This window comes from Panicum hallii, chromosome 1 (assembly GCF_002211085.1).
Source record: "Panicum hallii strain FIL2 chromosome 1, PHallii_v3.1, whole genome shotgun sequence".
In the NCBI taxonomy this organism is placed as follows: Eukaryota; Viridiplantae; Streptophyta; class Magnoliopsida; order Poales; family Poaceae; genus Panicum; species Panicum hallii.
This window is the reverse complement of record NC_038042.1, coordinates 55,442,405-55,455,493: the sequence shown is the minus strand read 5'-3', so window position 1 is coordinate 55,455,493 and position 13,089 is coordinate 55,442,405. Positions and strand designations below refer to the sequence as shown.

General features: G+C 42.7%; 2 protein-coding genes across 2 annotated transcripts; one reads left to right on the top strand and one right to left on the bottom strand.

Annotated features, from left to right (window-relative positions):
* The first annotated feature begins 3,658 nt into the window (after nucleotides 1-3,658).
* Nucleotides 3,659-5,041, top strand: LOC112894989 (basic leucine zipper 8-like). Its single transcript, XM_025962848.1, has one exon. The coding sequence runs from the start codon at nucleotides 4,316-4,318 to the stop codon at nucleotides 4,823-4,825; it is 510 nt and encodes a 169-aa protein (XP_025818633.1). The 5' UTR covers nucleotides 3,659-4,315; the 3' UTR covers nucleotides 4,826-5,041.
* A 765-nt stretch (nucleotides 5,042-5,806) lies between these two features.
* On the bottom strand, nucleotides 5,807-12,087 carry LOC112894978 (serine protease SPPA, chloroplastic). Its single transcript, XM_025962836.1, has 13 exons — nucleotides 11,572-12,087; nucleotides 11,134-11,317; nucleotides 10,911-11,048; nucleotides 10,062-10,232; nucleotides 9,891-9,994; nucleotides 9,531-9,598; nucleotides 9,038-9,204; nucleotides 7,710-7,779; nucleotides 7,482-7,636; nucleotides 7,177-7,282; nucleotides 6,742-6,829; nucleotides 6,528-6,671; nucleotides 5,807-6,251 (listed from the first exon to the last, which is right to left on the bottom strand). Exons 1-13 carry the CDS (start codon nucleotides 11,959-11,961, stop codon nucleotides 6,018-6,020), a joined length of 2,019 nt encoding a protein of 672 aa, XP_025818621.1. The 5' UTR covers nucleotides 11,962-12,087; the 3' UTR covers nucleotides 5,807-6,017.
* Between the last annotated feature and the right edge of the window lie 1,002 nt (nucleotides 12,088-13,089).

Below are 13,089 nucleotides of genomic sequence, written 5' to 3'. Positions count from 1 at the left end.
TTTTGTGGTGATTGTATGATTTTAGTAGTTTCTTTCTTTACGCGCATCCAACAGATGCCTCACCATTTTTTTTTTGCGAAACTGAAGTCTGACCTCTAACCACATTGCACAACTGGTTAGCTCAAAGGTTCGTCATCTACGACTTCCTTCCCTGGCATTGGCAAATTTTCGTCGCAGCGTGACCCGGGCACTATTCTATGTGGCTCTATGCCACCAGGATCAAAAGAGCAAGCACGTACGCGCACACACCCGATACAGATGCAGGCAGACCGCAGACCACACGAACACATCAATTATCCGCGGCGCGTGGCGGGGGAGGAAATGGGACGAACAGCAACAGCGAGCGGCCCGCGCGGCAGCAGGAAATGGGCGCGCACCAGCGCGAGCACGACACGCGCTGCGGCGGCCCCGCCATACGCCCGTGCCCCTCCGTGGCAGGCAAGGCCGGGTCGCCGGCCTCCGTTCGGTCGCGCGCCCCCGCCTCCGGCTTTTGCCAAGCCGGCCGTCCCCCCGTTTCCTTCCCTCCCCTACCCCAGCTTTCGCCCGCGGTCTCGAGTGCTCTACGGGTGGGCTGTTGACCCGCCCGTCCGTCCGGCTCGGCTCGGCGGCAGCACTGGCCGATGAATTGACCCGCTCGTGGAGTCCGTGGTTCGCTAGGGGCGGGCAGAGCGAGTGGTCGCAATCGTCGCGCCATGGATTCGCCTCCGCGGCCAAAGCAAGCACACGGACATCACACGGGCCCAGGGCTGGGGGCTGGGTAGTGGCCAGGGTAGCTGCTACCTTTGCGTCTACAACTTGTAGCAGCGGGACGCGATGCATGGTGGGTAGGGATTTGAAGGATGACGTCTCCTTTTTGAAATCTGAGGGCAGGCTGTCCCGACGGCTCCGCTTTATCTCGTCCCGTCGTGACGATTTGGCGATTTGCTGTCTGTGCAACTCGAGCATCGTTCTGTCCCGGCTCTGGAGATAGGGACTGATTTGAAGCGAGCCTACGGGCGTAGGAGAATGCACGTGTCGGTGAGCAATTAGAAGGTGTAATGGTAACGTACGCTACGATGCAAGAAAGCCCGTTCTATGGTTTACTAGGCATGGTGAGGATGGGGGTACTGTTTCACGTGCACACAAAAAAAGCAGGTCTGCTATCTATCGCCAGGAGAGATGTCGCAGCCTTACACGAAAAAGAATGGACATCTCGAGTATCATCACTGATCGAATGAATCCATTTACTTTAGAAGAGGGCAAAAGGAGCTTGGAATCAGGGAAGCTCCACAATCCACATGTTTGGAACCGCAAGATTTGCCCCATTCACCTCACCCATATTCAATTTCTAAAGTACGTAGTGCCACTAAAATGATCTAGTACCTTCGAGTCGTACACGATTCAAGGTTTCAGGTGCACTAGTAGTTTTTGAAAAGAAAAAAAAAGGAAAAGGAAAGGTGCCTTGTTCTTGCACTTGCACTCGTTTTTTAAATACTTTTCAAGGAAAATGGTGCGTTTGCCCTATTCCTGCATGCGCATCATTAGCATGAAACTTGCGCGCAAGTACGTGACCGTGCTGCATTACCCAACCCAGACGGCTTTCAGAACAGCACTCTGCGTGCGAGTGTGCAGACCTCACCCTAGTCGCTACAACCACTACCAACTCTCCCCAAAGGAATTCGCCTCGTTTTCCGTAGGCCCGTACGCCGTCTAGGCGCCTACAGCTTCCCACATATCATCCCAAATTAGGTAACCACGGGGTCCAGCGTGTCCCAAAGAGATGGAGACACACACAGTGCCTCTTGTTTTCTTCCAGGACAATGAGAGCTTCGCTCGACGGTGATACGACGCGTGATCGGTCGATCCAACGGCCGATAGATTCTGTGTCCGGGTCGGTAGATTTACGGGCATGACTGGTGCGCCTGATGGGGGCTGCCGGACACGAATCTCCCCGCCGTATACGAAAAGAAAGAAGCCAATCTTTGTGTAGGCCAACGGGCCTCTGGTTTCAGCAAGCCTTTCCCAGTAGCATTATTGATCAAGGTCGCCACCCACTGCCAGACAGCCTGAGTTGTGCTCTCCATATGGATCAGTGAAACAAGGTCCGATCCAGTCAAAGTTGTCGACTTCAATATGCTGAGCCGCTCAGGCCGACCATCAACCAGCTGACCCCATAGGTCTTCCAGATAATGATATGTTACAGTGTTGCACCGGATGAATTGACTAATCCAGACAAAGGGCCATATCAATCTCGACGAGAAGATAGCAAAATTTTGTTACCTTGTACTTACCTCATGCTTGATGGCGGCATGATGGGGTGATTTCCTTTTATCGGGTTGGAGTCTCAATCTTTGACAAGCATGTTACCACAGGAAAGGTGAACCAATCGTGGAAGCAAAGGAAACCAAGTAAAAAACAAACGGGCCGTCTTCTTTCCTCTGATCATGACAATCTTTTGAGAGTTTTTCCCTTCATTCTTGTGATCAAGATCCAAAGAGAGAACTGGATAAGATTTCCATGTCTTCCAAAGACGATGGCCTTGTAGCTCTAGGGTCTAGGCCATCGAATGAGTCCAGAATAGATTGCCCTGGGTGCAAATGATTTGGCTGGCGCCTGGAATCCCAAATCGATCCAATTGAACACGACCGCTCCTGTAAACTCCGGAGCCTCCAGTTCTTTCTTTGGCATTACCATTCTCCTCCAATCCAGTTGAGCAAATTTTCCTCCAGTTCTTTCTTTGGCTTTACCATTCTCCTCCAATCCAGTTGAGCAAATTTTCAGCCAGTAGCTGACCGCAATATTTCTGTCAACAACATGCTGAATATGAGATGATGAATAGCTTGACCATGATGTAATGACCGGTGCACCTCTTATTTACACTGACATGATGCATCTTCGTATTTTGAACTCGAGGTGACGAGGTTGCACTTGAGCATCAGCATAACAAGATACCTTAACTATGTTACTAAGTAATTCAAAGTCTAGAAGTTAATATGATATTCTAGCAAGGAAACAAGCACATGGAAAATAACTCAAAGGAGTCCTATTACTGTTCCTAGGCCACAATATTTGATACTGATGTCTGAGCAGCAAATATTGAAATATATACGCCTATTAGAATGGAGCTATGTATGACAAATGATTTTGTTTCTGAGGCTAATGCATAAACACTCCCATAAAATGCACATGGATCAGGACAGTTCAGGTTTTACTTTCAAAAAATAAGGTCCTAAAAGCCTGACAAAACCATGTTGCCAACTGGTCAAAACCATCCTAGGAACAGAACTTCACATTGAAGGCCACTATGATGCTTAGTACGTAAAACTCAGTTAAATAATAAAATGTAGGAAGCGACTGGAACTACGCAATGTTTATGTGCCAAAGCATAAGAGCTAGTGGATATGGTTTTCCTTTAGTTGATAGGAAAATTAATGCCAAGTTGCCAGCTTCAGAAGTGCACGTTCTTTTTATCCGGGCAAAAAATTCAAATGGGGGCCACAAGCTCACAACAGTGGACAGAAGACACCAACCTTGGTACCTCTTCTTTCCCTTCTGAAATATTCGGACAGAAGACACCAACCTTGGTACCTCTTCTTTCCTTTCTCAAATATTCTCCCATCGCATGAGAGCTCTACCAGAAACTATCAGCAGCCATTGCAGAACAAAATACCATCCCAATGTTCCTTAGGATTATCGCTGTCATCATCAATTCATCACACTGTTTTCATTTAGAAAGAAGATCTTGAAACTCCAGGCTAGAAGTAGATCATGAATGCGCAAATACAACCCTTTCTATGGAAAATAGTATCTCGATCACGTATTGCACTTAGTCATGCATGTGCAAATACAACCCCAGGCTGGAAGCTGATCCATGACAGTATGGCTCTTTCAAGCATACACCTTTAACTTTACAGTCCATTTCCCTTCCACAATTCTTCACAATGCCTGTCACTGTTATCCAACCACCATCTCTTTAAATGGTTAGAGCACCTGGTGCTAGTGATGTTATTCAGGACCCTGCATCTCATGGCCTTATCGCAAATGGACAGTCTAGATGGAGCCACTTTTGGAAACATTTCAAAAAGCTGGCACAATAATAAAAAAAAATACATGATGTCCATCAAGACATTTAGTAATTTCAGTCTCATGTATATGTGCAAGTTCTGCTGCTGTCCCTGGCTTCTGTATATCAAAGCAGCACAAAAAGGCAATTTCAACCGTTGCAGCTGTGGGCCCTGTGCGTTTCCATGATTCTTGCACACTATAAATCCACCCCAGTACCCTCTTCTTTTCTTTCACAAGCCATTCTTCCCTCCATTTCATAGCTTGAGTGAACATGTACCCTGCTGAGATTGCTAGTGTTCCATACTTATCTCCTGCAAGTGCAGCCTCTTTCAAACCTCATTACCATGCAGCTACAAATGACTTCCTCTTCCAGTATAGCAACCTTCTGGTGCCTCATCCTTCATACTACCAAGATGTTGCCCACCTGGTCCATGAAGCAAGCTTGCCAGTTGGTAATAAATCCAATTCAGAGGAGTCAGATGATTATCAACGCAGCCTTGCAGAAGAGCGCAGGAAGAGAAGGATGATATCCAATAGGGAGTCTGCCCGACGATCACGCATGAGAAAGCAGAAGCAGTTGAGTGAGCTCTGGGCGCAGGTTGTCCACCTGCGCAGCACCAATCGTCAACTCCTTGATCAGCTGAACCATGTCATCAGAGACTGTGACCGTGTTCTCCATGAAAACTCGCTGCTGAGAGATGAACAAACCAAATTGCAGAGGCAGCTTGAGAAGCTCACTGTAGAGACCACAAAGAGTGGCGTCATGAGTCCCGACTCTTGAAGTATCCAGGATTACATGGATTAGATGGATAATACGAGACTTAAACCAAGGCTTCCTTCATTCTATGCTGAGGCTTTCATTTTTGTACCTTTGCTCTATGTTCGGTATCGATGTTAGTATGTAGCTGCCGGGTGGTGACTAGTGAGTTCTCCATTTTATTTCGTCATATTTTATTCAATGTCACAAAAAGGATAAAATAACAAGGAACTTCATTGAGTTATTTTCTCAGAAAACGGTCACAAGATAAATCTGTTAGCGGAATAAATAGCTAGCTATATATAGGTCAGTAAGCTAGCCACTCAATTTCATGCGTATCCAACATAGTGAGGATCACAAAAACTAAAAAGATTCATGAAAACTGGAACACATTCGGTGATTGGCGAAAGGCACTAGTCGAAAATCTCTTTTTGGCTACTGGGAAAATGAAGTGCTACAAGTATAAGAATTTCCTTTACAACATTCTTAGTTTCTTACAAAGAGCTGATCAGATAGGGTTGTCACATACAGGAACTTTGTCGAACAGGACCAATGTAAAAGTGTTGCTCAAACGACAATATGAAGCTATAATCAATAGTCCAACACAAGTCAGATACAAATTCATATGCACTGACGAAGTCGATAAAGATTTCATACTGTTACTCGCAATAGCCGGTAGTGGAGCATTCCCATAAAAAGAAAAGAAAGGGTGCTGTCAAAGCACTACTGAGTGCAAATGTAGTTACCTTTCTTCCTCAGAAAATTCAATTGCATGCAGACTCCTGAATCAGTTATGCAAACCCCAACCTGCCAAATCTGACATATGGTCAATGCACCTGATTGTGAAGATTACTAGAGCTCCTGCCACAAGGCTGTTACTGGGTTTCGAGCCACAAGAAACCACCCGAAACTTGGATATGCTATATAGTGCGACATACATAAAATTTCACCAGTGAGAGTGTATTAGGGCCCTTTGGGGCATTAGAGGTTAGTGTCAAGCATCAGAAAAGGAGAAGTTTCCTTGATTTTTTTTCAGTATATCAATCCTGATATTTTTAGTCACTATCAGTACAAAGATCAAAATAGCATATACAATAAATTGACTATACAAATCCCAACCTACTGTTTCTGTGTAAAGTAGATGAGTAATGGCATTATGAATTTTCCCTCATCCCTAAATACAAATGTTCGTAAAACATAAAGTACTGAATGCTCGTCAATCAAAATAGTTTAGGATATCTTTTATGAGCAAGAATAATTGATTTTCTCCCGACATATCTCCTAAATTCTCAAACAAGATTCCATCCATCCTAGCTTGCACTCCACTTAGGGAGGACATGTCCTGAAGCACTCCCTTTACTGCCCTGTCAACTCCAAGCAATGAACCCCCAATGCCTGATAAGATTTCCGGTAATGTAGGCGAGGGCTTTGAGACTTCAACTAGCTGGATCTGCATTGTTTAGCATACAATCAGCATCTGGAAGGTGAACTCATTATGCATTTCCTACTGAAGCCGCTGCACAATGCAGCGAGCAAATTTGTCAAAAAGCACAATATCAAAAGTATAAAAAAAAATCAAGACGTACAAAAAAGTAATAGACCAGATGCGAATCCAAACAGAAACAAATGAACTTAACATAAAAAGCTTCGCTAGTTGTGTTGCTTCATAAGAATGGCAACATAGGAACTTGATCAAAATACACTGTGTCTTTATAGTAGAACAAACCTTCTTATCCTTTGGTATATTAGCTTTCTGTTTTGCAATAGCAAGAGCTTGTGAGAGTCCACCTACTGAATCAACCAACCCTCTTGAAAACGCATCTTGGCCACTCCAGACTCGACCTTGAGCAACAGTCTCCATCTGATCAACCTGGTGGCACAAGCACTTAGCAAGTACTTGAAGATTCATTAGTTACTCAGCATCTGAGATAAGTTCTTACACTCATTGATCGTGACATGGCTGCTTTATCACGAAATAATGCATAAGCATTTTGCGCTGACTTCTCAAAAAGCTCTGCCTCGTCCGGTCTGCGGAAAATCCATCAGGTGCTTCAAATTCAAAGTGGTTCATATGATAAAATTGGCCCAATAGACTACATTATGGGAGTTCATCTTCACTAAATATTGATGGGGTTCATACTTCAACACTGCAGCGCATTCACTAACTTATAATTTAGAAAATAAGCTAACAAAACTAAAACTAAATGATGAGAAGGAAACATGCGCTTTTTTTATGATGCAATAACATGATAAAAAAAATATTTCTGCAACCAATCACTGCAAACTATACCACAATACCAATGCACTGCTTTTTATGTCGTTCTTATTATTAGCTATGGTCCACCAGTACCACGATGTAAAAAACGAGATTGCACCTTAAAGGTCGTTGATCAGCAGCATTAAGCTCAGCATATCGACCCTTGGATAGAATTTCTTTATTAAAGTCAATTCTCTCATAAAGCTTTTGAAGGCAGAACTTCCCTGAAATTCCAGGTAATCAATATTAAACCAGGAACAAATACAAAATAATCGCTCGATTTGCTACCTAAATTCTGAATAGACTAGAGTTAATCCAATTCCAAAGTTGTGACCACTGCAGGTGGAGAACCTTAGAACTTGGTGTAGATGACTTATCACTAGCAAGGTGGATAACCTTAGAGCGCAAGATAATAAGGATAACCTGTAACAACTCCAATTGATCCTGTGAGGGTAAGTTTCTCAGCAACAATTACTGGTGCAGCCATTGCCATGTAATAACCCCCACTTGCAGCAACGTCAGACATGGAAGCAACCACAGGCTTGGAGTTGGCTAGAAGTCGGATTTCCCTCCACATCCTAGTTGAAGTAAGAATTGGTAATACTGCAAAATATGCTGTTTCTAAGAAGTAAATCCTAAGGTATGACTTACAGGTCAGAAGCAAGAGCATCGCCACCAGGGCTATCTATCCGGAGGATAACAGCTTTGTACTTTTCTGATTCTGTAAAGTGTTAAGAAGCTTCATAATTAAAAAACAGGTTAATGGTTCTGTTACATATCAGATGATATAAACAGGAGTTTGCATGTGGGACTACTTCCTCTGACTTTTAAGTATAAGTTGTTTTAGGATTCAAGCCAGTCTAAATTTTTCAACCTTGACCATCAATATATAAAGAATTAGATAGATTGAAATGTAATACTGATGCTAATTGATCCATCATGAAATGTACTTGCATAACATATAATCCCTTTTTTATCTTGTATACCATGTTTTCGTAGAAATGTCTAGTCAAAGCTCCATCTTGCAGACAATGAAAATGTCCTAAACAACTTATATTTGTGTAGATGTCCTTATACTTGTGATCAGAGAGATTGAGAATTCACCAGAACAAGAGAATTGTGGGTAATAAGGTTGCAAAATAGCTTGTAAGATTAACTAAAGTCTAAAGGAAGGGCACCATATAATTTCCTATCTAGGTTTACCTTGACAGTGCAATATAATACTTTTTAAATAGAAAGAGAGGGAGTTAGAAGAGTTCAATGGAGATGTGTTACAAACTTTTTGCTGTTTTTTTAAGAAAAAATATCTCCATGCAAGCCCCCCTTCGGAACACACAGGAGAACTATGCGTCATCATATTAGAGATAGCAAAAGAATGCCGGTCTGTTTACAATGCCCCAAAGGGGAAAATAAACAAAAGGAAAACGAAAAACAGATAAAGACAGAACAAGGAAAGAAACCCTCTCCGTACACACAATCCAAACTTAGAGGCCAACAATCAGATGATCAACACTGAAGACAACGACCGGAAGGATAATAGCATAAATTAAACGAAACCTCATTACTCCTAGAATGCCAAGAGTTAATTATTCGGCTTTTAATATAGTGTTTCTGGACAAACTGAAATTGGACAACGAATTAGCATAGATGAGGGCAAATAGAAAGTTTCATGTTTCTATTAAACAAAGAGTGGCTGAATGCCTTGCTGTCAATGGTTTGCGATCAATATTTTGGCTGAACCAAAGAGAGGTATGGAGAGGCAAATTAGGAAGTGATGACATATCATGCGTTCCGTATAAATCAGAAATCCACATACACGCTGTTTAAGATTGTAGAATACAGAGGCCTTGAACAATAGTTGGTACTAAAAGAAATTTCCAGTCAGATTCCAAATCAAAGATATAAACTCACTTACAAACTATAAATCAAATTTTCAACTGGAGTATCAACTGGTTGCTGACATAATATAGTAAAATTACCTCTAACAGTCCGTATCTTCTCAATCAACTGCTCAGCAATAATGCCTGAACTAGGAGCACTCAATGGGCTACGAGTACGTGTTATGCTTCCAGAAGCTCTGATTATGGCAATCTGTTCTCCTCCTCCTTGTAATCCAAGAGTTCGCTTACTAACACGCGAGTATTTACTGGTAAAGAGATTAGTGCTAGTTCAGTACATGAAACAGTTGATAGGTCGGAATTGGCATCCTGAACTAGTAAAGCAACATTAAATAATAGGTCTGCTTGACCTTTCTGACTGGAGGAGACCTCTATTTTAAAGCTACATCGCCCAGAATGTGTACAGCAGAGCTTATTGCATTTGTTTGAAACAACGATATTTGAAAATACAGCAGAAAAGATATGTAAAAGAAACAACTAGGAAAGTCCAGGCAGTTTTCCAGAACATTAGACAGGACCGTTCTCATTCTGATAGACTACTTTGTTGCCAGTATCACAGAAATATTTAAATTACCTGTAGTCAACCATACGCAGACTTTTCTTATCTTTCTGCCCTACTCTCTCCTTTAGCATTGCCATTACCTGTTAAATTGAACAATGTTAACAATGGCATATGCAGAAGAAAACTTATATTATTAAAAGGGTATTTCATCTATGAACTGCTATGAGCAGTACAAACATATTTGGGTTGAACACTTAACGACAAACTTAATACTCTCAGAAATCCAACCCATTACATGTGGAGGAGCTAAGAAAAAAAATCAAGCACAGGAGCAAGTTAAGGTATCAACACCAAGTAAATAAACAAGAAAAAACAGCAGTATCCACTCCGTGCTGTACACGCCCTAAAGGGAGGGGAGCAAAAAACTCATACCTCATCGTCATACAGTAAATCTGTTATCCAACCTTCTTCCTTGAGTCTGGCAACCTGGTAGACCCCTGAATTAATGAATTCCTCGATTTCTTCTTTTTTCTTCCCTATAGACAAACTCTACGATGACATTTTTTTCTTCTAAAATATGTAAAGCAGATTTGCTGAAATTACCATGTGTAGAAGATATTGTGTCCAACCAGTTTCCATAAATATTGTCAAGCAATGTCGCCAACATCTCCCTAACTTCATTTGACATGCTCTTGCGTGCAAGCTGATCTCCGGCACTTTTGTATTTACCAATCCGTTGAATTTCTGGTTCTACTCCAACTTTCTCGAGAACACCTTAACAATCGAATTTTAAATTATTAGATACCCTGAAATGCATTCAAGTTGTTTGTGTGCAGAACAATAAAATGTAAGTATGACCCACTTTACAAACCTTGACACCTAATGAGAAGTTAAACTATCAGAAACGTATTAGACACTACTCCCTACTGTCATAAGTGGCATCTTGGAAATTAGATGGTCTCCAAAACACAATTTTAACTACTATTTTCTTCTAACATATTTGTAAAACCTAGTATGAAAATATTTTTGAGATAAGTATGCGAGTACCACTTTCGCAGGTCCTATCTAAATAGGGAAAGACAGAAAATATTTAAGAAAGTTAACTACATGTGTTCAAAGCATCACCGTTGTGTCTGACTGGAATAATCATATAGAAGAGTATAACATTATGATAGAATGGATTATTGTACTAAGAGCAAAAACGTATGAGAAAGCTCATTCCAGGGTACTACGCTAAAAAACCATCTAGTCACTAGTCAGAGTTAACAACTAAATAATTCTGCTGCGTCATTAAAACCACAAGAAATCAGCAAAAATTATTTCCACAATTAACAAGTGACACTTTGAAACAGGTTTGTAGAAGAACATAATAGTTCTTGCTCACCCAAAAATAAAAACCATAACCATATCAGCAAAGTAGACGTTTCACGTCATTGCCATACAAGAAATTACCTCTGAGAAATGTTTGCTGAACAGTTAGACCAAACAGAGCAACATAAGCACTTGGCGGTGCATAAAGCTCACCACACGCGCAAGCAAGGTAATACTCTTTCTCCCCACAAACAGGCATGTAACCAACAACAAATTTACCTAAAAAGCATTCAAAATTAGTTCATCATATGGCATGCATGGACATAAATTAAGATACCAAACTCAACATCGCCTCCATAGGTACCAGACTTCTTGAAATCCACAATGTGTCTTCTGATCTCATCCACCTTCGCCCACCCACATCTCAGCGGCTCTATGTGCAGATAAATCCCTGAGATCCGTGGGTCATATGCTGCCTTCACAAAATTCTCACAAATTTGTGGTAGTGACAGCCCTGATGAGAAGCGTGTCTTCAACTGATCAGATATCTGCAACCATTACCAACAACAACAAAAAAATCACAAGTCACACAATACATTAGCAAAGTTGACAAATACTAGGGGGAAAAGGACAAGGTCTATTACAGAATGGCAACTAATATTTGCCGAGAGTGGCGCGAACACCATATGGAAATTCTATTATAGTAAACATAAACAACCGGCATATGAACATTAAGACACGCATTACGATAAGACCTTCAGAATGCACGAAATGCGCAAATCGCATTAAAGGGGAGCATAACCTCGCCGCGAAGCTTCATGTTGAGGACGCTTCCCTTGCGAACGCGCTGCCACGGCGGCGCCACGAGCATACGGAGTTTCACGGCGAGCTGGGTCCCCCACCCGAGTTCCTCGACCTCGAACGCCGACGCCGCGGGCTGTGGCGGCTCCTGGGCCTCACCGGCGGCGGGGGATGGCTCCTGCTCCTCCTTGGTGGGCCCAGGGGAGGACTCCAAGGCGCGGATCGGTACACGGAGCGGCGACGGTAGGATGCGGCGCGCGGCAGTGGGGGGAGAAGAGGGGAAGGAGGCGAAGCGGCGGTGCTGGGAGGGGGAGAGCACGAGGAGGGTGGCGGCGCAGAGGTGGGAGGAGTGGCGGTACGGCGCCGCCCGGAGCACGAGAAGCCTCGCCATTGCCAGGCGAAACTTCTGGAAGCTTCGGGAACGGCGGGGAGCCGAGGCGGAGCCCTCGTCGTGACGCCGGGAAGTAGCGCGGATGGGTGGGGTTTAGAGCAGTGGAGTAGGGGTAGGGGAAGGAAGCCGAAGCCCGAAGAGGTGTGGTGGACCGGGTCTACGGATTGTGGGGTCGGGAACGGAGGGGGTGGGGGATAGCTCTGGGGCGGTTGGTTTAGCGCCACGTTGAACGCTTTTTTGAAAAGTTTGCTGGGTGATGAAATTCGCATATTTGACTTACATCTTGATTTCATTATGGTAACTATATTTCGGACAAGTTGTCGCTTGACCTTAGGTCCTTACCCCTGTGGATCATAAGCATTTCATAGAATTTTTTGTTTAGACTTTGCAGAAATCTAGGTAGCACTAAGATTAATCCCAATCTATATATACTATCATACTAAAATATCCAAAGATACTATACAGGAGAAAACATCCTCAATAATGTGTGGTACCATACTTCAATATCCAAATCAAAATTTACAGTACACGCGCTATTTGACACCTAATTAATGAGTATGATACATACATCAAGATAAACCTAAGCATTAGTCTTATAAACTAACTCGTGATTTTTGCAGGGACCAACTAATCAAATCCTTTGATCTATCTCAACTAATTGACACTTTGCTCTCAAATTCGAAAATTATGCTATCCTACCTAGGATCCAAACTTTTATGTTTCATATTTTCATATCCTACTAATATCCGTTGCTAGTCTACTTTCGTAATACATCAATTACTGTATCTATACACATAAGCAATCGTAATAGCAAAAATAATATTAAATTTGTCACGATACGCTACCACGTGAAACTAAAAATTTAATGTATACAACCGTATCAGCGAGTTGCTCACAGATTTTCAAGCACCGTTCAAGTCAATCGAAAAGGGCGGTTAGAGCGTCTGGCTAGCATTCAGGTTCAGATTTGACTTCTCGTGGGAGTAGATTAAAAGAGCTGGGGTCCAGATTTGACTTCTCGTGGGAGTGGATTAAAGGAGCTGGCTTTAAAAAACTTCCCTTGTTGGTTGATACGGATTCGAACGCTGCTAGCACTAAAAGTGAAAGTCGCCACACAAAGCATTGTCC